The sequence below is a fragment of the Syngnathus typhle genome, linkage group LG6 (assembly GCF_033458585.1).
Source record: "Syngnathus typhle isolate RoL2023-S1 ecotype Sweden linkage group LG6, RoL_Styp_1.0, whole genome shotgun sequence".
Classification (NCBI taxonomy): Eukaryota; Metazoa; Chordata; class Actinopteri; order Syngnathiformes; family Syngnathidae; genus Syngnathus; species Syngnathus typhle.
The window spans coordinates 2815095-2841927 of NC_083743.1; the positions used below are offsets into that span (position 1 = coordinate 2815095).

The 26833-nt window shown below is 44.5% G+C and overlaps 3 protein-coding genes and 2 long non-coding RNA genes across 6 annotated transcripts; 1 reads left to right on the forward strand and 4 right to left on the reverse strand.

The window, feature by feature from the left end:
• Positions 1-191: 191 nt before the first annotated feature.
• slc1a5 (solute carrier family 1 member 5) lies at positions 192-5333 on the reverse strand. The gene is made up of 8 exons (XM_061281925.1): positions 4672-5333; positions 2764-2806; positions 2621-2680; positions 2383-2549; positions 2057-2290; positions 1547-1741; positions 1338-1472; positions 192-1142 (listed from the first exon to the last, which is right to left on the reverse strand). Exons 1-8 carry the CDS (start codon positions 5187-5189, stop codon positions 923-925), a joined length of 1572 nt encoding a protein of 523 aa, XP_061137909.1. The 5' UTR covers positions 5190-5333; the 3' UTR covers positions 192-922.
• Positions 5334-9600: 4267 nt separating this feature from the next.
• LOC133155769 (uncharacterized) lies at positions 9601-12808 on the reverse strand. Its single transcript, XR_009714728.1, has 3 exons — positions 12358-12808; positions 11336-11496; positions 9601-10016 (listed from the first exon to the last, which is right to left on the reverse strand). It is a non-coding gene; the product is annotated as an uncharacterized LOC133155769 (long non-coding RNA).
• Positions 12809-13452: 644 nt separating this feature from the next.
• Positions 13453-20472, reverse strand: egln2 (egl-9 family hypoxia-inducible factor 2). Of its 2 annotated transcripts, none has more exons than XM_061281306.1 (6): positions 20143-20472; positions 18131-19453; positions 16013-16132; positions 15439-15575; positions 15098-15165; positions 13453-14998 (listed from the first exon to the last, which is right to left on the reverse strand). In XM_061281306.1, the coding sequence occupies exons 2-6, from the start codon at positions 19235-19237 to the stop codon at positions 14946-14948; spliced, it is 1485 nt and encodes a 494-aa protein (XP_061137290.1). In that variant the 5' UTR covers positions 19238-19453; positions 20143-20472; the 3' UTR covers positions 13453-14945. The 2 variants fall into 2 exon arrangements, with proteins under 2 accessions (XP_061137290.1, XP_061137291.1); XM_061281307.1 differs by having other exon boundaries at positions 20057-20472.
• A 2073-nt stretch (positions 20473-22545) lies between these two features.
• On the forward strand, positions 22546-24308 carry tmem160 (transmembrane protein 160). The gene is made up of 4 exons (XM_061281670.1): positions 22546-22880; positions 22958-22982; positions 23199-23291; positions 23454-24308. The coding sequence occupies exons 1-4, from the start codon at positions 22665-22667 to the stop codon at positions 23786-23788; spliced, it is 669 nt and encodes a 222-aa protein (XP_061137654.1). The 5' UTR covers positions 22546-22664; the 3' UTR covers positions 23789-24308.
• Positions 23998-26021, reverse strand: LOC133155974 (uncharacterized). Its single transcript, XR_009714760.1, has 2 exons — positions 25918-26021; positions 23998-24493 (listed from the first exon to the last, which is right to left on the reverse strand). It is a non-coding gene; the product is annotated as an uncharacterized LOC133155974 (long non-coding RNA).
• Positions 26022-26833: the final 812 nt, after the last annotated feature.

Consider the following 26833-nt stretch of genomic DNA (forward strand, 5'->3'; position numbering starts at 1 on the left):
ATACTGTATAACAGTTGGTATATTTTGTCAGTAGGCAAGTAGCACGTCATGCTATGGGGGAGAGCGTCCTAATTCCATTAAGTAGCTTTGCACCTGTCCATGGAGCACACTATATATCGGATCCCATTCCTATCATTGCCCAATGTATAAACAGCAGTGCTTGGATACATTGAACACAAAACATCACCGTTAAATCATAAAAACAAATTTATTGCTTCAAACTGACATGACTTGATTGCCCCCCCCCCTTCCCCTTGTGCAGACATATCAAAATATAAAACACAACTTGACAGAATTGCATAGTATGTAGCCAGCAACCAAAGTGTTCAGTCATCCCAACCTTGTACCAGCGTAAAGATATAATTGTGGATGGATGAATGAATGTCCTTTAGTGTGTGTGTGGGGGGGTGGGTGGGGGGGGGGGGCGAAACAGGCTAAGAAATGCAAAACAAACCCACCAAAGGGACTGATCTTCCCAATATGGAGGAACATAGAAAGTCTGTATTATAGACCAAGTAACCCATACAGTACCAACATTGTAAATAAAACATTTGGAATAGTTTTCAAAACCAACAGAGAGGGCTAAAAAGATTTGGCAAAAAATATATATATAAATCAGTTTCCAGATAGTCATTAACTTTTTTTTTTTTTTTAGCGTCAATTAAATATTTGCACAGGGCCAGTGACGTGACAGTAAAGACGAGCAGGTGTAAATTGTAAAAAAAGTACCTGCAATAAATTACTTTTTGGGATATAGCCTATAGAAAATCCTTGCTCTTCTACATTCACTTCACCCCATGGAGTATACTTGGGGGGGGGGGGGGGGATGGATTGTCCAAACGTCACCATATTCCTTTTGGAGATAGAAAGCGCGAGGTCCGTAATGTCTTGGAGTTTGCACGGTAGACGTCCGGCGCCTCGCTTACATGACCGAGTCATTATCCTGGTGTGTATTTTTGTCGTCCCTGTGTCCCATACCTTTCATCTCGATGAGCGGCGAGTGCTCGGGGGCCGGCGTGATGGGCTGGGCCTCGCTTGCCTGCGCTTCTTGCTCTCGTTTGGCCGTGCGGTCTACGAAAAACTGCAGGAGTCCTGCTCCAAACGCGTCGCCCTCCACGTTCAGTACTGTGCATGTGCGGTCACTAAAAAAAAATAAAAAAAATTGTTTTGTGTTAGCCTAACTTAGCTTTTTAAAATGCCTAAAATAAATCCATCCATGAAAAATAAAACAAATCATTTATATTGTCTAAAATAGCATTTTTGGAGTCCGCTAGACGTGGATGAGTGGAAAATGCGCAAAAGTAGTGCCGCTGGTGCTATCAGTGTTGTGTACTCACACGAGCCAATCGACGGCCAGGATCAGGGAGATATCGTTGGTGGGCAAACTGACCGCCTCCAGGATGATAGCCAGAGTCAACACCCCGCCAGCGGGTATTCCCGCTGCACCCACGCTCGACGCCGTGGCGGTCACGCTAGTCGGGACAGCGGAAGACGTCAGTGATGCCGAGACAACTCAAACAAACGGCAAACGCGGCGAGGTACCGACAGGATGGTAATGACTTGGATGAAGTTGAGGGAATAGTCGTTGAGCTGAGCAATGAAAACAGCCGCCACGCACTGAAAGCAAGCCGCTCCGTCCATGTTGACCGTGGCGCCGATGGGGAGGATGAAGCGGCTGATTTGTTTGGAAATGCCGTTATTTTCCTCCACGCATTTCATCATCAGTGGCAGCGTGGCAGAGCTAGCCAGGAAATCAGACCCAGATTAACGTGAAGTCATTGCTGATGGAAACGAAAAAAAAAATCCCTGCTCTGGTTTAACTGGTTCGGTTTTCAACCCATTTCCTATCAGGGGCGGCGTTCCGCAAGGTTCTATCCTAGCACCCCATCTGTTCAGTCGCTTGTTTTGATTCGGCAATATTTTACAAATCGGATTCGACTCGAGGTCAAAGGCAGACTACTGTATTCATTTATTGGATTTGAAGAACGACACTACCGGGTACTTCTCTAATACGTTATCCATTACGCAGGACACATTGTTTGAATGAGTTGAGTACCTGGAGGCTGTTCCAAAGGCTGTGGCCAGAGCTGTGAAGATTCCCCACAAGAAGGTGTACGGGTTCTTCCTCGTGATGGCAAAGTAGATGGCAGGCAGCACTACCAAGCCGTGGATAGCGTGCCCAACGACGCAGCACGCAATGTACTTCCCCAGGCTGGCAAAGAGCGTGCCCACATCTTCCATCTCGACGATCTTGCCGGCCACGAGGAACATGATACCAAAAGGTGCATACCTGAGGAGATGGGGAGGAAATTGACAAGGATTATTATTTTAAGAGCACGGCTTTTATCGAAGCTAATAGAGCCACGCTAAGGGTCGGCTTACCACATGATCCACGAGACCAGCACCATGGTGGCTTCGTTGAAGGAGTTGAAGAACTTAATCAAGATTTCGCCTTCCTCCCCCAACTTCCTCAAAGCCACACCGAACACGATGGCAAAAACCACCAGACCCAGAATATTCATCCCATCCTGGTCAGTTCCAAAGGGAACCTACACATGTATAGGACGGTCAGGACAGAGTCAAAGAAGCAACCTCAAAGCAATTTATTGGGCACCATCACCTTCTCCACCGTTAGGTTACGGGTTCCGTTTGCGCTAACCAACTTGTAGCTTGTGGCATACTGCAAAAGAGAGAAAGTTTGCTTTGTCGGCTTGAGAAACATTTCCCTTGTTCATTAAATTCTTAGACGAATGCGGTACTTACCGACTGGAAGGCCGCAGACACCAAGTTGGAGGGAAAGATGTTTCTGTTGCAATAAAAAGAAGAAAAAAAAAGACTCAACAACATGGCATTCCTGAGCATCACGCGATCTAAATGAAAATCAGATGAATTCCTGTTTGTCATTTATTCAAAAGGACAGCACAAGTGATTCAATTTGGCTTGGCAGAGTCACGTCACAAGTCAAGCATTTCCCCGTTATACAACTTAATAGTAAAAGGACTGAATCGGAAAAATCAGCTTTGATTTAAAAACATCGAACGTTTTGACCGCAGTATATCGAACAGGCGCAGGTGTCCCAGGAGCTTTAGTGGCTTGTGAGCAACCAGCCTGCACATATGGCCTCCGGGGAGAATACAAAAGCACGTCAACATCTCCAGTTAATTAAGTACCCGTTGCTAGGTAGAATAACGGCTAGTGTTTGGACGGGTTGATCCATTTTAGAGCGGGAAAACCAAACTGAAGTACCGTATTTTCCGGACTATAAGGCGCACCGGACTATAAGGCGCACCATGAATGCATCATGTCAGATTTTTAATCTAAAATCAAATCATTCTCCATTTCAGCTTTTTTATTTCAACTTCAGACACAACAAATTACTTAATAATCACAAATTAATGATGCATAGTCTTTTTGATTCATGATTCATAGTCTTCAGCAGGCCACTCATGATTGATTTCATGACACAATGCTTCGGGCCAGTTTAAATTTAGGAATTTGGTCCATATATAAGGCGCACCGGACTATAAGGCGCACTGTCGGCTTTTGAGAAAATGTTTGGTTTTTAGGTGCGCCTTATAGTCCGAAAAATACGGTAGATGGAATGGTCAACAAGGATGTGTTGCCGCTGTGGAATAAAAAAAAGTGTTAGTTGACCCCCAGGCACCTTTTCCACATTGTTACCATGCTGCCACATGAGGTCTTTTGTCAAGAGACAGCAGGACACCAACTGAGAGGGCTCGCTATAATACGAGACCCCGGCCGGCTTGGACATGCTGTTCTATTCTCATAATGGCTCATATATGCGCTGCTTGATTGCATCAAGTGTAACAATGTCTTCATTTGCATCGCAAAGAACTCAACTATTGTTATTCTCAGCAAGTGATATGCAAGAGAGTAACGTCAGTCATCGGAGGATATTAAAGTGGCAGTTTAAGGGAAATATTTTCTTTGCATTTTAAGATTGCATTTTTGGAATATGAATCAAAAGGCAGAACGTTTTTCGCCATCTCAAGGGGTGGCCACTTGCTGTCGACTGAAAATGACATCACAGTTACTCAGTGATGTCATTTCCAATCAAGTATTAAAATGGCTGCCCCTAAATGGGTTTAAAAAAAAAAGTCACTTTTGCCACTTAAGTCATATTTCGCAAACACAATATTACTAAACAATATAAATAAAAAATAATATGATCAAGCTTTGTTTCACACTGTCAGCAATAGTTCTACTTTTTATACCTGTGACATTTAGAAATGTTCGTTCAACCATTGCTTGTGTTAATGACTGTTTTATGATAAATGAACATTCACGTCACATTCGAGGACTTCCAGACGGTGACGACACGAATGACGTCACATCCTTCGCATTCAACAGTGGAGTAAATGAGCAACTTCCTGCTTTTACTAAACGGGGCTGTCCCTGTACGTAATATTTCATCATGTGCTTCTAAACTAATAGTTTTGTCAATTCCTTAAAAGAATAGTGGGAAATGTGAGTGCGATAAGCCAGGGGACCCGACCCCAGGGGAATCATTTAGCCCGGAGCAACGTGAGCTGACGCAACTACATATGTTCATTGCAGCAGTGGCAGGCAGATTCTCCAACGGTGCCGCCACGTGCTTCACGTGGACGAGCCCCGAAGAACCCCGACTCGGTCATGTAAACAACAACTCACCTGATCAAATCTAAAAAGGAGTCGATGACTTCTTTGGCTTCGGGCACGTTGCCACCCATGCCCGCCACTTTAGGTTTGGTCAAAGTCACGGAGCCCGGCTGAATGATGAACGCCATCACCACCCCGATGGCCGACGCCATCAACGTGGTCACCAGGAAGAAGAGCATCGCCCAGCCGCCCAGCTTGCCCAGGGCTTTGGGGTCGATGCTGGCCGCCCCGGAAACCAGACTGCATACCACCAAAGGGATGATGATCATCTTGAGCAGCCGGATGAGCAGCTCGCCGGGGAAGCCGATGTAGATGATTTGGGTACGGGAGAGCTCCGCGTTACGCACGCCGAGCCCGATGAAGACGCCGATGATGACGCCCGCCACGGTTAGAATCACCAGGAGGTTGGCCAGGACTATCCGCTTCACGCGTTGGGAGAGAGGCTCAGCCGCGCCGCGGGACGGGCCGTTGGGCAGCGGCTGCTCCTCGTCGCTCTTGTGCGTTTTGACGTCTTCCAACTTGTCTTCCATGGTTACACCGTGTTCAAGTTGTCCCTTTAAAACGAGACGGCGAGTTGTGAGGTAGATACGAGCGACCGGCAAAGCACGGCGGAAACACGGAACACGCTTCGGTCGCTCCCTTCTCGTTTCAAGTGGAGACGCACTGGAAAGGCACTGCGAGTATAGGTAGCTGGAAAGTGTGACGTCAGCGCCGCGCGGATTCCTTTTAAAGCAGGACGGGCCGGGCCGGGCCGGGCCGCGGACAGCGAAAATCGTATAATCGTCGCCCATTGAAATAATTGTTAAAAAAAAAAAAAAATTGATAAACGGGGACTAAAAAAAAAAAAGCAGAGCATGTACGGAAATAAATAAATTAGTCTTTGTGGCATTTTGATAAAATTCCTGACAGATGTTGCATCATCCAAGTTAAATACAACTGAACTGTATTTGGACAGCGATTCTTTCACATACCATTCTATTCTTTTCAAAATAAAATAGGGGAAACAGGTCAGTTGACCACATTTAATAAAAATGAATTACTTTTTAGTTGTGCAAAGTTCATTTTGTTTTTCCTTTCTAGTCACTTCACTAGTTCTTTGTTTGATATAAAAGAACCAGTGAAGTGATTAACTTCTTTTTGTTCTTGAAAGATTGTGTATGTTTACCTAATGATGAATGAATATCCCTGCACCCCCCGTGGGTGTTTGTCATCATCCCCGCTTACAATTGTATGCAAAAGGGCTCTTTGCAGTTTATTTGTTTTCCTCTAGGGTCGGTGCTACTCAATTATTTGCCGTTATCCCCTCCCAGGAAGAAGGAAATACTTCACACCCACCAAACCCTCTTCGGTGACAACAAATCGTAACTTGTAGAAGTTGTTTTATAGTTGTAAAAGCACTACAAACGGTTGTTTATAATATTGTAATAAGTACACCAAAGCATAACATTGTATTCTAATTCCAATTTGACCGGAGGTCACATGAAGCATCGCACTTGCTCCCTCCCAGGGGGGGCTTAGCCCACTGTTTGAAAAGCACTGGCTTAAAGAATTCTATGACTATCGTGCTCAAATCAAAGTGGGATGGAGTGTGGACTCCGATAATATAACGTCTGTAGTATAAGTAATGATGGGGGCTATTACTGAGAAGTGTGTTTTTCTAGCTGCAGCGTGACAAAAGTCACAAGATGCACCAATTGTGTTTAGTAAAAGGCCAGTTGTGTCACTTCCAGGGTGATTAAACCCGGTCCTCAAATAGACTCATGACAAAATGAGTAGGCAGATTATTTTGACAAAATAACGTAACTAGGGGTGTGAAGAAACGGCTTGAAGCCTTTTTTTTTTATGATTTCTCGACTCGCTAGCAAACCGCTGCTTGTTGCGAAGTCATTATACCATACGTGTATCTCAAATTATCACTCACTAGTCAAAGCAAAAAAAAAAATAACAGCTCGGATTTTTGAAAACATAGATTACTGTACAAGAAATTAAAAAGTCAAGACAACCGCAACAAATACAACACGATGAGCCCGGACGGTGTTTTGGTTCTGTTTTAGCAGGTGTCGACGTGGGTGTTTGTTAATATAAAAAAATATTTTAAAAAGCTAGGCTGCTAAGTCTCTCTGCACTTATCTTGTTTCAAACTGGTCCTTTGTTCACTCGAATAATGTGAATGATCACTGTGACGCTTCAAAATGAAAACGTTATTAATGTGACCGTGTCGTTTGTTATTTATATTTTATTAAAGGGCTGGCGCGGGACTGTGTTTACAAAAGCTGACAGGTTGGTCGTGAAACCAGCAAAAGTAGGACATGCCGAGAAAGGGGAAAAAAAAAAAAAAACATGGGAGGACAAGAAATTCTGCTGTCTCAGGTGTCACGAGCAGAGACAAACAAGGGTGGAGGGAGACAGGAAGAAAACGGATCTATCCTCATTTTCAGGTAACTCAAGTCCTGTTACTTGGTCTTGATAAGCAGCGCTGTCAATGCAGGCCCTTCATGACTGCCTGTTATCTATGCTGTCCAGAAAGCACATTGAAGTTGGGGGAGAAAAAAAAAAAAAAAGATATTCAGGCTTTGAAGACTGCTTATTACCGGGGAAAGAATGTGTTTAGTCATGATGAAAACATCACAGTTGGTAGAATTTTTTTTTTTTTTTTTTATAGTTAGCCAATAGCCATAGTTTGATTTTAAAAAAACAAAAGTAATATCAGCGTATATGGATCAGCGTAAGATTCTTACGTTTGTAAAATATGGCTAATTCATAATTCAAATAGCCACACAACCAACATGGAAATAACTGACAAAACCGGAATTACGAGCCAGAAACGTTTTGAGAGGATGCCTTTTTAAGTTTTGGCAAGTCATGTCTACTCTTTGTTTGTACATGCAAAAATATAATACAAAAAAACTGTTCTTGTACGGTTGAATTTGTGCAATCTGAAGAATTCGTATTCTGGAGGAAAATGTGTTACCTAGGAATGTTTTACTTTCCCGATCAGAATGTACCGTAAATCCCGGACTATAAGCCGCGCCTTTTTTCCAAAATTTTGAACCCTGCGGCTTATAGTCAGGTGCGGCTTATATAAGGATTTTTTTGTGATTTTTGTGATGACTTGATCACTTTTATACACTGCGGTATCTTGAAGAAAAAAACAACAAGAAAAATACTATTTTGAAACACTACTATGGCTGCTGCTTATTCTGGCTGTGTTGCTTGTGACTATGATGAGCTTTAGTAGGAATGCACGCTAGGTGACCTGCGTCAAAGGGCTCTAAACCCTTCGTCACAGGCAATGTTGAGAAAGACATGTTAAAGTATGTTATAAAAACTTTAAAAAGGCTTCCTGTGAACGGTCTTTCTTTGTAAAAAAAAACGCGTATGCACGTGCGGCTTATAGTCCGGTGCGGCTTATATAAGAAAAAAACTAAAATATCCCCCAATTTTAGCTGGTGCGGTTTATAGTCCGGTGCGGCTTATAGTCCGGAATTTACGGTATATGCTTCCGCTATGAGAAAAGATTTTTTTTTTTTTTTTAAAGTAGAACATGTTGAGGAACCAAAAAAAGTGACTGTATTTCAATCATTATATCCATTTTTAATTACCGTATTTTCCGGCCTATAAGGCGCACCGGACTATAAGGCGCACCTTCAATGAATGGCCCATTTTAAAACTTTATCCTTATATAAGGCGCACCGGACTATAAGGCGCACCATTAATGCATCATGTCAGATTTTTAATCCAAATCAAATCATTCTCCATTTTATCTTTTTTATTTCAACTTCAGACGCAACAAATTACTTTATAATCATGAAATAATGATCCGTAGTCTTTCTGAGTCATGATTCATAGTCTTCAGCGGGCCACTTATGATTGATTTCATGACACAATGCTTTGGGCCAGTTTAAATTTAGGAATTTGGTCCATATATAAGGCGCACCGGACTATAAGGCGCACTGTTGGTTTTTGAGAACATTTTAGGTTTTTAGGTGCGCCTTATAGGGCGGAAAATACGGTAGTTATCAGATTAATCGAAAATGTATTCTACCAAATATCGGAATCGGCATCAACCTGGAAAAATTCATAGCGGTCGAGCCCTCCCTAATGTCTAGTGTCGATAAGCAAACATCATACAAGTAATTTAAAGTACACCATGTGTTTGCCATCTGTTTTTTTCCTCCCCACAGCTCTCCTCTTAGTTTGTTTTGCTCAAGGACCCTTGGCGAGTGTTCTCTGCTTATTAGTAACATATTTTCAATGTGCCTGCCAAGTTGAACTCTGTTCCTTGTTAATTCTGGTGGAAAACAAAACAGAATGCCATTTAGGATATCGTTCTTCTCTATTGAATGTCAAATCAGGCCTATGACCTTACATTCAATTCATCTGGTGACAATGGCATATGTGCACACACACACACACACACACACATACACACACACACTGTGTTTGCATAGCAATACAGTTAGAGGTCACTACTGTCTGTTGAGTCAGGGCTGGTCAAAACACACCCTGTCTGTCACGTGACACGGGAGCCTAGCAACCGTCCGTCCGAGCCTATATTCGGTATTGTGGACCGTTAAAATCCACTCTCGGTATCGCTCTGTTCCTTTGCAGTCGCAGGAACCGCTGAGTGATGGCGGCTAGAATAATGATTACGGCGGAGGTCAATCAATAAAGGACAGCGCGCTGGCTGATTTGCCCTTTAAACACAAGCTAATATTAGCATATATCTTGCATTTATCATTCCCGTGTGCTCCTATGTGTGGTAACGCCCTTCCTCTTGGGCATGCAAGCATGTTCCTTACATGTTTCCATGCTATTCTTTGAACGTGTTTGGGTGGTTGCACCAAAATATGCCCAAAAGGTTCAACTTTGCTTTCATCGGACCACAAGAAAATGATGTTGAAATCCAAAAGATAAATAAAATAGAATGGAATAGTGCCTGTGGGATTTAGAATCAATTTGGGGGGGATTTATTTTACATTTATTTGGTTGACATAACTGCCAACTGGAGTTATTCATTTTTAGTATTAGCCGTCCATCCTTTGTGAGCCTAGCGTTTGAAATAGACCATTTTATTCATCTAACAAACGTCCGTTCCCCAAAACGTAGCGAGGAAGTTTTGGCAACACGGACAAGAAGTTTAGTGGGACAGCGGAGGGCAGAAAGGACACAAGAGCCTCTTTCCTGCAGGCCACATGGAGCCAGTGGAAAAAGGAAGAGTGCTGATTTGCTGAGAAAACACACACCCTTCTTGCCACGCCCCATTTTCCAGTTCAGGCTTCTTGCTCGCTCGGCGGTCATACGAGCCGCCATGACTGACTGGCTCCCTTTTACGCTCGGACTCACTGACTGCTCCTCTGTGTGTGTGTGTGTGGGAGAGAGAACATGTAGAACAAAATTAGCACTGAGGTAACAAAGTGAGAATACTTTCTTGCTGTTCTTAGGCAAAATGTTCAAATATTTTTCGGATGACATTTTATTTTGAATCCCTCCATAGCGTCTGTACTTTGAACTCTTTATTCGTGCAAGTATATCTAATCTAATATACAAGTAAGGTGTGTTACATTTTTACAACATTACCCCAAACGACGGCAATGTCGCGTTTTCCTAGCACAAAAGTTCCCTTTCGTTTTAATCCGATGATACATTTCTAGAGTTTTCCTAATAATAATAAAAAATAAAGTAAACAAGACGGAAAACAGCACTGCAACTTTCTTTCATGTGGTAGAGGCAAAGAATGTTTTAATGATTTGGGACGTGGAACATGCAAGTTCCTGCTACATGCTTTAACACAGGGGCCTATAGAGGGGAACGGGAAAAACTCGTACTTTCCAAGGCTATGACATACACACGCACACACACACACACACACCAATGTGCTCAAAATTGACTTAGGCCTTCTAAATCCCATGCACAAATCCTAACTAACAAATAGTCTGCGCTGAAAATGAAATTGCCATGAGAGAATTAAAAACGAGCCACTCTTCAAGAGATCACATGCTGCAGTATTCACGATGGTGTATGATAAGCACGTGCTACGACGTGCTATCGTCACGGGGCATCACAAGCGAGGCGCTTTTGATCACCTCCGGTGTGCCTCACATGACATGCTGCCCTTTCACGCGACCTTACCTCACTCGGCAAAGAGCAGTTTAATTCGATTTTATTTTTGATCCACCAAACAAGCAACCTTTTTTTTTTTTTTTTTTCCCCTAACCACTATGAATCCATAATGTTAAAGTCAAATCTCTTCATTTTCCCAGACATGCTTCATTTCATCTGACAATTTCCGTCCTCATCATTTGACTTTGGCGATATTGCAAACCTGGTTGGGAAGCACTATTAAGGGATTACTGTTGCATAAAATGCCTTCTAAAAGCTATTTAGTAGTAGACTCGTCCCGCAATATTGAAAATGGGCTTTGGATTCCACCCTCTCCCCCTTGTCCCACAATATTGAAATGGGCTTTGGATTCCACCCCCTCCCCATTCCCTCCCACTGTGGATTCATGGACGCCTAATCCCCTTTAGGAATAATGCATGCCAACCATTTGTCGGAGATGGATTGCAGTGCCGCCACGTTGATGTCCTGCTGACACACTTGACCGATGTAATGTGATGTAATGTGACGAGCTGGCCACTGAGAAGCACAACAAATGGAAAAGAACTCCACTTACTAGCGTGCTACTACTTCTGCATGATCCTCTTCATCTGAACCAAATCCTATCTGGCCTAATCCTCCTCTTCGTCCTCTTCTTCCGCTCCAGGCGAGGCTTTGACTCTGTAGACTTAATTCCAACATTAGCTCTGCTTTCGTTGTGTGTTTAAAAAGGGATTCCTGTGAGAAACAATGGCAGACAGATCATCTCAACCTGTGCTCGTGGGATAGATGTTCAGACACAAGTCCCGTGAGAACTATCATCGTGAGCAGCTCCCCTGGAATGTTTCGACATACGTTGATCTGTAGGGCTTGCCTAACCGAGCATCCTTAATGGAGGCGGCGAACCGAGAAGGAGACGCCATACATTTTGGTTTTATTAGCCCGTTACTTTGCTCTCCTTTAGACGATAAAAGAGAAATAGCCACAAATCTATGATGTACTTAACTATAAAAGTCATTTTGTAAATGAGCTGATATTGTTAGCGTATCACAGAATTATTGGCGTTAGAGGGATTTTTTTTTTCTCCAACCTAGTGAGGAGTTAAAAAAGTTGAGGAAATATGTACATTGTGAAACGCTCTGAAGCAATTTCCAAGAATTGCCTGTCTTTGCACATGAATACAAATAAAGTTTTTTTTTTTAAAGTCTTTGTCAAATTGCCTCGTGGCGTCTGAAGCACCTGTTGCAAATTTGAGATACCTTACTGTGTTCACCTTAAACATTTAGTTGCTGCGTTTATTTAGGAACTACTTAGTCATGCGGAACTTTACACTGCTCTCGGAAATATTTCTTGTATGATTCTCAGTAACACCAGTGACGTGCGCTGAGGTTCATGACTGGGGAGCCACTGACGTCACCACCCCGGTAAAATTTGTCAGGCACCTAACCGTGTCACTCACAAAAAGGTTAGGGAACGCTGCTCCAGTGTGGCTTATTCATTATTTAATTGGAACTATAATTATTAAAATCTCATATCAGCGGTCATCAAAACACTCAATAAAGCACATGGAATCAAAAATTTGTTTTCGATCGTGCCTACCACTCCGTTTGCTCCGAAGTCCCGTTGTCCGAATCACCAACCTTTTAACTCCGGAGCTGCTCTTCCTTTACCGATGACCTCCTGCTTCAACCGAAAATCCATCGTTGAAAATCGTTTGTAATCCTCCATTGTAAAACGAAATGAATGTAAAACGAAATAAATGGACGACAGCTCCTCAGCTGTTCTCTGTAAATTGGAAGTGGACATCTCTTCTTCTACAGGTAGGCGCATAAAGCATGCCGGCTCACTAGCACCCCCTGCCGTAAGGCTGGAGAAGCTTTTTTTCCTAGCTTCCGTAAGGTCTCTTTTCAAAGCCGTTTTGTTCATCGAAAGAAACACAAGATATAATATCTACGGAAATGAGTTAATATAGTTTATATTAATATGTTTGAACACTTAAACAGCGACATAAAGCTTGACAGCATTTCAGTCTAACTGCAGAGCCTGTCAACATAGGCGGCCGTGTGATTACGCAATCCTCAGAGGAGGCTAGGCAGGAAGCGAATCGTCTTCGGTTTTAAAATAACTATAAAAAAAATGGTTCAAAATGATACAAAACTATTGAAATTAAAAGGAAATGACCTTATAATAAAAAACAATTGAATTTGGTTTTCCCCTTTTCCATTTTTAAGGTTGCAGTTTTAAAGGTGTGTACCTGTACAGTCTGTACTCGTCTGTCATTGTGGTTTTTCTGACCTCTGGTGGTCAATCAGTGTACTGCATATGTGTCAACTGTTATGGAGCAAATGAGCCACTAGGATGTGCTAGAGGAAAGGCCCATCAATGCTTCGTTACTTTTATGATTTAGTTTACACATTGTCGTCACATAGTGTTCGTTAACATACAGAACCGGTTAACTAAAATACAACTTTTATTTAAGATATTATAAAAATGTCTGTGAATGGGGAAAAAAAAGTCAGGGATTACCAGTATAAAGCAAACAGTCAAATAAAAAATTCGTTTACTTTGAGAGCTTACAAAGGGCAATGTGTCAGGGTCAAATGAGGTAAGGGTCATTGCTATTCTGAGTGTCATTTTGTAACAATGTCTTTGTGTTTTCTAAAAAAAAAAAAAAAAAAAAGACGAGCCACAAAATGGAGGCATTATTAGTATGCATTTAATTTGTATTTCTCATTTTCACAGAACTTCATATTTTTTTTGATTGTTGTCAAGCATTAAAAACAAAAAACAGGCGTTATTGCATTTTTATCAACTACAACAGCTAGTTAAGAGTTGAGTCTTTTTTTTTTCTTTACACTCTTTCAATTGACTCAATAAAGTGCTTTGTGGTTGTAAAGTAACCTTTTTAACCAGAATAACAAACAATTGTGACCTTCGTCAAGACAGTAGATCTATCACGTGTGCAAATACCCATTGAAAAAGTCACACAACACACACACACTCACACACACACGTTTTGCCTGTGTGCTCATCCCCGTGCTTACTATTGTTATTATCTAAGAAAATAAGGGTCATGCTAATCCTAATTAGCATATCAACTCACCAGCACATGCACATTGTACTGCGATCCAATATAAGTAATCAAAGCAAAGTCATCATCAGGAATACATGCTCGTTGTTGCTCATCTGGGTGACCTTATTTGGTTATTGATTGTGAATGGCACGCATTTTCAAATGATTTTCACAATGCAGTGCAGTTCTACGTTACGTTGATATATACTCTTGAAAACTTTTTATTGGGGATTATTTGGTTTCTGAAATAAGCTTTTAATGAGTATTATGTAAGAAGACTATTGCTGGACTAGGAACTATTTTTTTTGTCAAAATGTAAACACTATAATGGAACCTCAAGAAATATATCGATTTTTTTTTTTTAATTCTAACTATAGTTGTATTATCTTTCAGGATCTGATACACATCTACATTTTGTTCTTTTCCTGTTGCGTTAGAGCCAGCACGTACGTGGACTCGCACGTACGCACACACCCACGCGTGCACACACACACACACACACACATACACACATTAAGATGAAACCCTGTTTGAGACTATGAAGCGGCGTCACTTCTGAATGTTGAGTGAAACCTTTTCCTCATGTTGGAACTCTGTAAGACTGCCATCGAACGGAATCGAGAGAAAACCAAAGGCCGCCTTGGAGTCCGATGACTTTTCCATTTTGTGCGGATGGTGAGTACTGTGTCGACAAGGACCATCTTCTCCTCGCTGTCAAGTCGTCAAAGTTCTCCGTAGTGGCCATTTCACATGCAAGCCAGGAGTCACCGCAGGTTCCGTTGATGAGTGGGACGCTCCTTGTGTCTCTTTGATTAGCGTCAGAATGTTCTAGTTTGAATTGGGCGGGGAAAGCGATTCCTCCAATTACTGACAAAAAAAAAAAAAGATCCGTTTCTTCCAGTTAATCGTCCTCTTTGAGGATTCCGTGAGATGTCCAAAGAACAGGAAGGTTTCATTTTCCACAGGGGGGGAGCACGGGCTGACCTTTATAAGAGCAGCACGGTTGGTTCTGCACGAGCCGGTTTAACTCCCTCAACTCCTTTTATAGTCTCCATTAAGAACCCAGACGGTGCTTTCATGCTCCCTCTCCGGTGATTAGCGGTAAGGGGGGGGATTCATGTCTTGCTGTTCTGACTGACAGGCACTTGAACACCTTTCTGTCCCGTTGCTATGGACGCAGGTGGCAGAGGAAGAGAACATTAGTCACAATTTAACACGAGTGACTTAAGAGCCCATTAACAAGGGGAATTTTTTTTTCTTAGCTCACCTAGCTTGTATTTCTCTTTGGCTTCTGCTCGCTCCTTTGCATCAAAGTACCAAACTGTGATGGCGTAGCTGAAAGGCAAACAAGATTTGGATTAGGAGTTGACTCCTGTGGGGCTGCTCTGTTTATTCCTGTCTCTCGTGTGTGTGTGTGTGTGTGTGTGGCCAACACGAGAGCGCTGCAATTGAACCTTCCTCCCCATCGCCATGCCCCCCCTCCCTTCAGGAAACACATACTTCCTCCCTTTGACCCCACCTCGCCCCCCAGCACCGAGAGTAGGACGGATGACGTTCGGTGACGCGAATGAAGTGATCGGTCGTGAAGATTTCCAAGTCGTAACTCACCGAGTGGCGTAGGCGGGTTTGACTTCGTGCGGGTTGCGGCGATCGGACCAGAAGATGAGCAGGCGGTCGAAGGAGGGTTCGATGTTTGCCACCACTTTTTTGCCTTCGGGGAAGATCTGCAGCAGCCCTCCTTGTGTCTGTCATTAGATATATCATAAAAATGACTTTTTGTGTTCATTCGCTTTCCATTACAATGTGCTTTCTCTTCATTTCCTAACATTTATTGAAAATAATTCCCAAAAGATGAATTTGGACCGTTTGTACAAAGCGCTCATTTCATTTCATGATGACATGCTAACACAGCTAGCTCCAGAATACATTGTTTATGTAATCACGGGTTCATGATTGCGCAAGATGGGTTAATACTTGACTGATTATTCTTTATCTGCATTGTTAGCCATGGCAACCGATCCAAACAGAGTGCATTCTTTAACTCTGTACCTTACCACCACTCCAGATACAACATTTTTTTCTTCTTCTAATGATCTGCTCCATTTGAAGTGCCGTTTTGCGGCATCTACGGTATAGCCTAGTCCGAAACTCCCTTTTGTGTCTGTTTTCTTCATTGTCATACCTTCACATCCCAGTTCTTGTTGAGATAGTAGATACACGTGATGCAGCGGCCGTCGCCGTTGGGGTTATCCACGTGACGGACATATCCCGCACCTTTACCCGGATAGCAGGCAACCATGGCCTACGACAACAAGAAAAAGGGATGATTCCATTTGTTGCTTCAGCACAATTACCGTAATTTTCGGACTATAAGTCGCGGTTTTTTTCATAGTTTGGGTGGGGGGGCGACTTATACGAGGAGTGATTTACATACATGTATATGGTTTTTTTTCACTTTTTTTGGGCATTTTATGGCTGGTGCGACTTATACTCCAGTGCGACTTATAGTCCAAAAATTACGGTACATATTATGAAAGGTTTCCTCAGTGCCAAAAGCATAGAACTGTGTGAAAGTTCAGCAACTGGTCAAGACTATTATCGCCACATGGAAATCCACAATGGAAACAATGGTATTTCCCCCACTTGACGCCCGTGCGTCCGAACCGGCGAAGCAGCTCGGTCGGGAGAGCGGAGCTGCGTAACTCTTCAATGTGCATTCCGAAACCAAAGTGCCTAGAATAGCCTTCAAGTGTGCCGTGAAGTGAAAACTCCCACTGTGGCGTGATATCATGTTTCTAAAACATCGCTGACTCGGCGGTTTCTCAACTATTGTTTTATTGAGAGATGCTGAATGATGCATTTTTTTTTTTCAATTTTCAGATCAATCACATCTCTGCCCGCAGTAAACGAACGTCTAATTAGCATGGAGCAACGCGTGCCTATCACGGATTCATGCCTAGCGTGTGCCAGCCACATGCCCCGATCCCATCCGGTTTGGCAGATGAGGCAGTTCTGCACAAGAACAAAAGAGAGGACATTTGCCCTATTGTGCGCGTGTGTGTGTGTGTGTGTTTCAAAATAATAAACGGCTCGCTCGTTAGAGGACGCGTCGGTACTCGGACAGCAACGTCAAAGGACGGAGCTTAAATCCAAACAAAACGACATCTGTAGCTGCGAGTTGTGTAACAGCTGTTACTCCCGGCTCGGCCCGCAATGGTGGCACCACTGAGCAGCAAGAAAAAAAAAAGGGCATTTGAGGACGAGCTGCTGCAACAGACGCTTTCGTCAGCGGCACAGATTTTGCTGCATGGCTCCCAAAGTAAAAATACCGCGGCAAAACTGCTTTCACGTGATGGTGACCAAAACAACAAACACACAGATGGACCTTGGTTCTCTTGACTGAGAGTATGACACACTGCTGCTCCTCATGTTTGTGCAAATCTTTCAGACAACCAAAAAAAAATCGATGATCTGCTCTGTCAGGAGCCAAGTCGGAAAACAAAATTGCACGGGATGCAGAAATGTTCAAATCTGGTTTTCAAAACGGATCCTAATGGCTGTCAAGGAGCACAGTGACGTGTTTTCGTGCAGCCCGCCCCTCGCTTCTTTGACTGAATTTCTATTGCCACAATGTCTTATGCGGTCTTTCACAATGACCTTGTGGAAACTTGGCAATCAACCAAAGTTAATAATACACTAAATGAGGTCATGTATAAAACCACCTAACCTTGGATAAGCAGTTGGGGGGGGAAAAAAAACTGGATGGATGGTAAACGGACCATGACACCGTTCAAATCCAAAGGCATTAAGAAAATGTTACTTTGTCAGAAATGTTAGCCAAGTCCCTTGAGGCATCATCTACACAGTCACTGCCGTTCAAGTCCTTTGACGTCTTTAGCCGTCATTGGTAGTGAATCAGTTAAGTAACAACCTTGAGGTTCCAATGGAACAGTCCAAATGTGCCAAGACGACAAAAGCACTACTACTTTGACACACGGACATTTTCGGGAAAACGACGTCACATTGCTCCTAGTTTTTTTTTTTTTTAAACTTCATGGACTCGTACTAATGTTGGCGTGCTTGAAGCTAAGAAAGGATAGCGTTGCCTTCCGAGCCACAGATAGCTGGGCCGATTTCCAGGCGATAGAGCTTCACGTGCATTTTTCTTCCAGCATGATGTGGGCGCTGGTTGGGGCGGGCCGAAAACTTAGCTGAAGGCTTAGGTGGGAGCTAAAAGATCTGCCCGTTGTAAAATCGGAACTTCGAATCTGTTTATGGGGATTTCAAGATCATCTCTCACCTTTGTGCGTCCGTTGATGACACAGTCGCCCAGCTGTCCGTTGGCCGCGCTATACATGATGGCCTCGTCGATGAACGACATCAGACTTCCGATGTGCTTACACTCGGCTTCGTGTCCTTCCACCCAGGCGATCTGGTCACCTCGGATGCTTCGAGAGGGAATGCCCCTCTGGCTCACCAGCTGCCCGCCTCGGAATTTGCCCTCCTGATTTAAGACTTCGACCTCTTCCAACACTCGGTTGCCCAAGACCGGCCCGAGAAAATTGTCCTTAACGCAAATGCCGTAGTACTTCATGCAGGGAACGATGTACTGAAGAGCGACACGCTCCGCCGACAAGACGGACACGTCTGGCGGCGGAGGTGTTGGGATTCCGCCGGTCTCCACGGGGGAGGTCTGACCGCAGTGGAGGGTGGCCGGCCGGTATATGTTGTGCTGGCTAATTTGAGGTGGGGGGGCCGCACACTGGCTGCTAGCCAGCTGGTCGCCGTAGCAACCCTTCCCGCCATCAGACGTCAGTCTGCCACCGGAAAAGTTGTGAGCAATACTTGCGTCAGCCAATCGCCTTCGCTTCAAGTCAGACTCAACTGAGGTAAAAACGGCGTCCACGGGATCCCCCTGCCCCGCCGAGAGGGTCTCGGAACCCGAATCCCGGTTCTCCCCGCCTCTTTTCTTTTGCTGTTGCTGTCGAGCTCTTAGGTGGTCATTATTGATCCTCCTTTTCAGAGCAGGGTCCGCATTCTCTAACAGACATGCTCGGCTGGAGAGGGGCCCCTTCATCCGTGCCGGGTTCGGCGTGTGGGCCAAAGCGCCCTCGGGGCTTCCTTCCACGGATAGAGCGTGGCCGTTGTAGAGCGGCACGCCGGTCCTGCATTGTTTGCTCGGGGTCGTGAGTCCACGCGGGTCGCTTTGGGAGGCTAGACCCGCCAGAAACTCGTCGGCGGTCGGACCCCCTCGCAGGTCGTTGATCCCCATGTCGCTCGGGCGTGCGTGCACAATTTCCGCTCGCGTAAGAGCGAGCTCCTGGACGCCGGTCCTCCTTTCGGCTGAAACGGTGAGCGATTTGCAAGAGGCTGGCTTTAAGACATCCGCGCCTCCCAAAGTCTCCATTTCATGTCTTGATGCGCTGAATGTGCACGTAGCCCACGTCCGCCCTTCATCTTTCAGCTGAGCCGCTGGGTCGTGTGCCAGAGAGGAGCTCCGACGCAACCACTTTCCTGTCCGAGTCTTGTTTTTCCTGCTTTGGCGACAAGCATCATCTGTTTCTCTGAACAGGAGAACGACGCTGCATTATTCTGGGAAACATTTGGAGGCTGTCTTGTGTATCTGCGAAGAGTAAAATGAGACACGTTAGGTGTATTAATAGCATGGCATAGGTCATTTATCATAGAGCGGGCAATAAAAGCAGTTTATAGGTGAAGTTACTGTTTTTATTTGCGAGCTTTCTCTCTGTAATCTATTTATGTATTTTCAAAGTCAAAGGTCAAAGTCTGCTTTATTGTCAATCCCTTCATATGTCAAGACACACAAAGACACCCCGTTCCCTCTATCCCACGGTGACGAGACAGAGTGCACGATAGACGTACAAGTAGACGACACAAAATAAGAACAAGGCGCAAACGATAGATAATAAATAAATGAGTGATGAGTAAATAATAGACAAATAACACCATAAATACAAGGAGCAAAACTGAGCCAGTGTGCATACAGCAAGCATAGCGCAATATTTTGAAACGTAAAGCACATCATACTAAATCGTCACAAAACAAGCTTCTTTTCCACTTAAGTGCTTTATACGGTCACTCAATGAATTGTTTCAATACAAAAAAAAAAAAAACCCAGACACTAGTCAGTTAGCCTTTAAACAACATTTCGTTTAACATATGGCTGAATACATTTTAGTCATCAGATTATCCCTGCAATAAATACCTGAATAGCTTCAGTCCAATACTACAAGGAGATTAGCGAGTTTAAAATGCAAACGTGTCCGATAATCCGGATGTGCCAGCACTTACTTCAACCCACAGCAATGCAAATGGAGTGATGAGCGTACGTGACGGGCTGCGTGTACGCATGTTATTTCCGGAATCGTCGAGTCCAGTCAGCTCAGCGGCGCTCAGCGTCCTTCCTTCCTTCCTTCCCTCGTTCCTTCCTTCCTTCCTTCCTCCGCACGCACGCGCATACGTACGTTCAAATCGTGCGAGCCAAGTGATGAAATGAAACGAGTCCACTCGACCAAGGTAGGCAGGGAGAGAGATGCGAGATACCCGGCCGAGATGGATCGACTGTACGCGTTTCCCCCGTGAGTGGACCCGAGGTAGTCTTCTCATCTTCCCTCCCCCAACTCCCCTTAACTACCAATGTCCACTCCCTCTTGTCACCACGCGCGTGGGCCATGTGAGCACCAGTCGCCCCCCCCCCTTTTCACTTTACTTAAACCACCCATCCATCGTGTCATAAAAAGCACGCCGCAATATGTCGCGCAAAAAAAAGAAGTACGTTTTGCAACATTCCACTTAAATCGATAAGCACCAACTCGTTTGGATTTATTTTCCTGCCTCATAAGAATGTTTCCAAGGTTGCTTACGTTGCTTGTATGCAAAATGAGCAGCGAGGGCAAATGAGGTCAAATCCGGGAGGATTATTGTTCCGCCCGTTGGGATTAGGGATGCATATTGACATAGTACTGCCATGCGACCAGAGCATCAGCCTACACGTCGATTCCGATAAGAGTATGTTGTGGTCGTCAATTGTTTGAGATTGGATGTATAAATTGTTCTTGTTTGCAGAATACTTTCTTTTCTGGAATAAAGTGACATAGCAGTATGGATGTCACTTACTTGACTGGTTCTTCTATCTTAAACCATTTACCGGTCAACCAGTGACACTCTGATGAACCCGCCGAAACATGTCGGGTAAATAAACCTAAAACAAATTGTTTGATATAGAAGAACCAGTGAAGTAATTGAAAAAAAAGGATGAACCTAGTACAACTAGTACGGATGTCATGTCAATTACCGTTAGGCCGAGCCGTAACGGTGGCAAAACTAAGCACCATCGTAAAAAGGAGGAAAAGAAACAAGTTTGCAAGCATGCACATTGAAACACCTGCGTGATTCAATAATCCCACTGAGTTTTTACATCCTGTGACCCATTGTGCCCTTACAATTTGACAGAATTCATGACTTGGAGAATATGAGCCTTTAAGCAAAGTAGCTGTTGTTAAATCTGCTTCGCTTCCTTATTGGATTTTTTTTTTTTTTCCTTCCTGTTATTGAGTGTTTGCCATGCAAGCTCAGCGCTCCCTACCCAGCTGGCTGGAGCATCCAGAGTAGTGCAGCTCCGCACGTATTCATCTGCTCCTCCTCCTCGTCTCCATCTCCCCCACTCCTCTTCACGCCGCCAGAATGAAGCTGAGAGGACAGCAGAGAGTCAAAGGAAGGTGGAAGGCCAAGGGGTTGCTGATTTGTTTTCTTTGGGGGGGGGGGCAGGGTCTCCCAGTGGTCTACAAGATAATTTTGTATGCACAGCATTAGGAATGTTTGCACCATCTCCAGCATAATCACCAAATATGTTTTATAATGGAGTGTTACTCCAACACAAATTTCATCGACAAAAAAACCCGGCAGTATCTTGAAGATTTCACGACAGTGAATGCCGAGTTTAGATCGCCGCGAGGGGCCGAATTCAGAGGTCAAATTTCATGAACATGACAAAAAAAACTACCAAATTTTTCAGACTATAAGTCGCACCGGAGTATAAGTCGCACCAGCCATAAAATGCCCAAAAAAGTGAGAAAAAAAAACATATATATGTATATAAGTCGCCCCCCACCCAAACTATAAAAAAAAAAAAAAAAACGCGACTTATAGTCCGAAAATTACGGTATCTTCAATGATCTTTATCTATCAAGGTAAGGCAGGGAACATTTGCAACGCTAACCTGGCAAGCAAGGCAAATCACCATGGCTCTTCAAATTGTCGGGCAAATACATTTATATTCCAAGGCTGAGGAATCCCCCTGTTACCAATTGTGATCATGTGTTGTGTGTACAAACACCTGCTGTTCCATTGTGTGAGGGAACAGCAAGCAGAAAAAAAAAACAGCTGTAAATCAAAAGCTTTGGCCTTTGTAAACAACATCCACACACATCGAGCTCCTCCTCACACAGTGAACAATCAGGAGTTGTTTCAAAGGTCTCTCGAAAAAAGACCCTCAGGAAGTGAAGACATGCGAGTCCACCAAATCCCTCAAATAATCTCGTAATAATAATAGAAAAAGTGTCGACACCCCAGTTCAGATGCCAGGTTTGACGTTTTGGCTCCACCCTGTGTTTTATTCCGCGACCTGCAACTTTAGTCTCGGTTGTCTTCTCTTTTCGACCCTAGAGGGCGCTGCGCACAATTTGCTGCCTCCTCCCGATTGGTCGTCGACTCGGTCAGAGTTCAAAGTTCGCCACGGGGTCGTGTTGATACTTTTGTTTTCGCCCCCGATCGGAAGCGCGTTCGAATTTGCCGGTTCTCCGACGAGCGATGTGATGGCCTTCCTGCGGTTGTTCATGCGGCGTCAGTTGCCCATGGTCGCGTCACATTTGTCCCGTGTGGTGGCCAGGCTGCCGAGACCACCCGACGGCGGGTGGCAGGGCACCACGCGGCGGCAACTCACGGAGAAGGGGCCGTGGGGGAAGAACCGGGCACCGGAGCTACCGACGCAGCAGTACCAGCTCACGGAACTCGACAAGGCGGACGCTTTGGTAAGCAACCTATCTTTACAGCTTCCGTATTTAATTTGTTGGTAGTTGAAATGTGCTTCTTTTCCCACCCCTGGCAGATGCTGAGGAAGTCTCACGAAACGGGTAACGTCGCAAAATACACACGCGTGACACTAAAAGTTGTGCGAACTTACAAACATTTAAAGACGAGAAATCAAAGTGGCGTAGATCTGTACTGGTATAAATCCTACTTCCGTGTTCTGAAGGGGCCGGTCAATTGGCAGTTGTAAGAAACTCCAGGATAGTAGTAAGATAAAATTGCAAGATTTTTATTTTTTTTTCAATTGAATTGATTTGCAGGTTTCCTCTCCTGGTTCCGAAATGGTCTGCTTGCGACCGGAATCGGCGTCATCGCCTTTGTGCAGAGCGAAGTGGGACGAGAGGCAGCGTATGGTAAGTGAGCAAAGCGATTATCGCCGGTGCTTCACGAGAATCTTACTTTGGTTCAATTATAATATTACAAAAACTACACTTCAATAAATGTTATGTTTACATGTAATATTTCTAGATGTTCCAGTTCTCCATCCATCTGAGGCTGTTTTTGTTTCCCTGCAGCCTTCTTCATCCTGGGCGGCGCCTGCATCTCCTTTGGCGGTGCCTCCTACATAGGTAGCCTGCTGACCCTGCGCAGGCTGATGCTGCTGTCCGTGCCCGCCTTGCTGATCCACGGGGCGGTGGTGGGCAGCGTGGTCCTCTTCTGGCTGTGCGCCGTATCCCTCTACATTGGCCGGCTGGAGGTGGAGATCATCCACGAGGACGACGACGACGAGGAGGGCGAAGAGTGCCAGGAGTGCCGCGATAAGCGAGAGCACAGAAGCTACCGAGGCTCGAGCCGCGACAGGAGGCACCGCAACACCGATGACGGGGACGGCAAGGGCCCTGACAAGTAGACGGCTGCGCCGTTGCGTGTATCTTCGCGTTTGAATGCAGACTCACTACAAGCCAACCTAAAAGTGGGCGTTAAAAGGGCCAAAGCCAACAATGGACTTCAACAACATGGCACCTTTTATTTTTTTTTATATACACGATTTATCCAACGCAACATTATCTCCACTCTCAGGCCACAACATTAGGTACACTGTGCAGTCATACCTAATAGTGTGCTGTTTGCATGTTTCAGCTCGGGTGTTTTAAAACAAATCTTTGTAAATGTGATTCAACAAGGGCTTGGAGCAACTTTTTTTACAGTGGTTGTAAGCATTTTATTTTCAAACAGTCTTAGCACTTTGTTCAGCTCCTGAGTGGCAACTCTTAATATAGGCTTGAATCACAGTTGGCAAAGTATTACACCTCAATTGGAGGTTGTATGCGGCGTCGCGGGTTTATTTGTATTTATTGTTTACTGACCGGTGTACACTTTACTGTCAGTGTACACGTAAGACGGTGGAATAAAACGTGACACGAGTCAAAGTGATTGTTTCTTGTTTTGTTTTCACGATTCAAGTTTTAAATTGGAGCGCCCGGGTGGGATTACAATTTCAACATGACATTTGTCTTTTTATCTTGCAGCTTCATGACAAGGAAATAAAAACTACAAATGAACAACATCAAGATTGATCCCGCAGGCAGACTCCCCCCCTCCCGTCTATCACATACTGTAAAAAAGAGAGAAGACACACTTTCAGATCCAATGTATGACAAGCAGCATGTATGCTGTACATGTGTAATTTTTATAATGAGGCTAGGCCATCATCTGCATGCATGAATATATCAACTGCCTTGTGCTATCGGCGTGGGGGGGAGGGTGGCTAAAGGAAGAGGGGTGCAAGGGTCTGCTTTGTGATAACGCACCCACTCGGCGAATGTCCGTGATATAGCTCGGGCATGGACGCTCCGCTGTCTAGATTCACCTTCCGTTGCCTTCCTCTGTCAACTCCAATCGTGGGCGTCTTTCAAACTAGGGTTTGAAAAGCAGGATTTCGAACTAGGGTTAGAAAAAAACTGAACTTGAAAGTAAGGTTTTATCCTATCTGTCCTTTTTCATTTTCTTCTCTTTCTCCTCTGCGTCTGCACGGGTCTGCTTTGCATGCAGCGGACTGGCGAGGCCTGGCGCCTCGAAAGGGCAGGGCGCCTACAGGCGAGAGACGCACGCTCACTGACAAACAGCGTCCATCTGCGACCTCCAGCGCGCAGGTTCACTTGGAAAAAGCGCCTCGAAGTTCAAGTTGCAAATAGCGCCGCCTCACACGCGTCATCTTGAGAGGAGATTTTCTCAAGTGTGCGCAGGTGCTAAATGCCACCAGTATGGATCACAGACCAACTGTGACTGGTGTTTTCATAGTTCCACTACCCTCCTACAGTTTTATGATTGGGTACATGCTAGATGCATTGTGCAGATGTTTTATCATTTGGTGCTTTGCCCACCATCTTGTGGTGTCAAAACATCATTAAAAACGACAGACATGCAGCCTGTTGCGGAGGCTGAGGACTGTATAAGGGGGTCGGCTCGGAATGTTATGCTCTTTTGGCCCCCGGGTGTCGGTCAGAACACAGGAGGGAGGCGTGGTTCGGTTCTGGTCGCTTTACTGAATTATTGGGAAGTAACAGGCACTGTGGCTCATATGGGGCCAAAGGGTAAAAGGTTATAGGCACACGTTTGGTCGGAAGGATGTCAGAGCAGGTGTGTGTAATGTACATGGGTGTGTGATTGTGTATGTTTGTATGGTGTGCGTGTGTGTGATTCTTGTGAAAGGTGTGTAGGTGAGTGAGTGTGTGGTTCTGCAACAGACAAATACAGCAAGTCAATGCTCAACCTCTGACGTCACACAACACTAAATAGACGGTACACATCACATAACTGCTCGTAATGGTTCCGCCATAATAAATAAACATAAATGAAGTACTCTTGACAACACACCAAACATAAGTCATCGAGACAAAATACATTTGCTGGCGACCGTAAGTCGCTGCTTAACGGCTGCGAGGCAAACTGAAAGGAGCCCGCCGAAGCGATCCAGGGCACACACGAAACAAACTGCACAACAGTAGACAGTAGTAACACTTAAATGTATATACTTACTTTGTGGGAAAGACGCACACAATTACAGCAACACGCTCCGTCGATACCAGCAAGCTTTAGCTTTAGCTTAGCGCTACCACAAGCTCCGACGATCGCGATGAACGGAGGTAACTCTCGCGAGACCTAAGGCGCGGTGACGTCACTGTCCGACATATTAACCTCAACATGGGAACCTTTCTAACAGCCATTTAGGGGTATTGGACTTTTTTCTTTTGCAGCTCTCGTCAACTCAATATTTGCCGAAGTTGATAGAGAGCAAGTTTAAAAAAAAAAAGAAGCTTCAAGCACTTTAATCCCATCTGAAATTTGGTGTCAAGCTTTAGCTTTAGCTTAGCGCTACCACAAGCTCCGACGATCGCGATGAACTGAGGTAACTCTCGCGAGACTTAAGGCGCGGTGACGTCACTGTCTGAAAATATATATATATTTTTTTTTTTAGTTATGTCATTACCGTATGTTTTTGTTAAGCTATTTACAACATTCTAGGCTATTGTCTTTCTGTGGCCATAATGTTGTTTGTGTACATTGCAGCTGTGCAAATGTTGTCTACACTTACTATACAAAACGGAGCAAAATGAGAAGATGACGGCAAAACAGCAGCATGCATACATTGCCACTGCAGTGTACACACCATCCATCCATGCATCCATCCATCCATGCATCCATCCATCCATGCATCCATCCATCCATGCATCCATCCATCCATGCATCCATCCATCCATGCATCCATCCATCCATGCATCCATCCATCCATGCATCCATCCATCCATGCATCCATCCATCCATGCATCCATCCATCCATGCATCCATCCATCCATGCATCCATCCATGCATCCATCCATGCATCCATCCATGCATCCATCCATGCATCCATCCATGCATCCATCCATCCATGCATCCATCCATGCATCCATCC

Excerpts from the sequence above, each read along its gene's own strand:
- slc1a5 (XM_061281925.1), bottom strand. The coding sequence starts at position 5,189 with ATGGAAGACAAGTTGGAAGACGTCAAAACGCACAAGAGCGACGAGGAG. Across the intron at positions 1,473-1,546 it reads ATCCAAGTCATTACCATCCT|CGTGACCGCCACGGCGTCGA; the intron begins GTCGGTACCTCG and ends TGTCCCGACTAG. Across the intron at positions 1,143-1,337 it reads CTGGCCGTCGATTGGCTCGT|TGACCGCACATGCACAGTAC; the intron begins GTGAGTACACAA and ends ATTTTTTTTTAG.
- tmem160 (XM_061281670.1), top strand. The coding sequence starts at position 22,665 with ATGGCCTTCCTGCGGTTGTTCATGCGGCGTCAGTTGCCCATGGTCGCG. Across the intron at positions 22,881-22,957 it reads TCGACAAGGCGGACGCTTTG|ATGCTGAGGAAGTCTCACGA; the intron begins GTAAGCAACCTA and ends CACCCCTGGCAG. Across the intron at positions 22,983-23,198 it reads GAGGAAGTCTCACGAAACGG|GTTTCCTCTCCTGGTTCCGA; the intron begins GTAACGTCGCAA and ends ATTGATTTGCAG.
- egln2 (XM_061281306.1), bottom strand. The coding sequence starts at position 19,237 with ATGGAGACTTTGGGAGGCGCGGATGTCTTAAAGCCAGCCTCTTGCAAA. Across the intron at positions 15,576-16,012 it reads ACAAGAACTGGGATGTGAAG|ACACAAGGAGGGCTGCTGCA; the intron begins GTATGACAATGA and ends ATCTAATGACAG. Across the intron at positions 14,999-15,097 it reads CAAAGAGAAATACAAGCTAG|CAACGGGACAGAAAGGTGTT; the intron begins GTGAGCTAAGAA and ends CTGCGTCCATAG.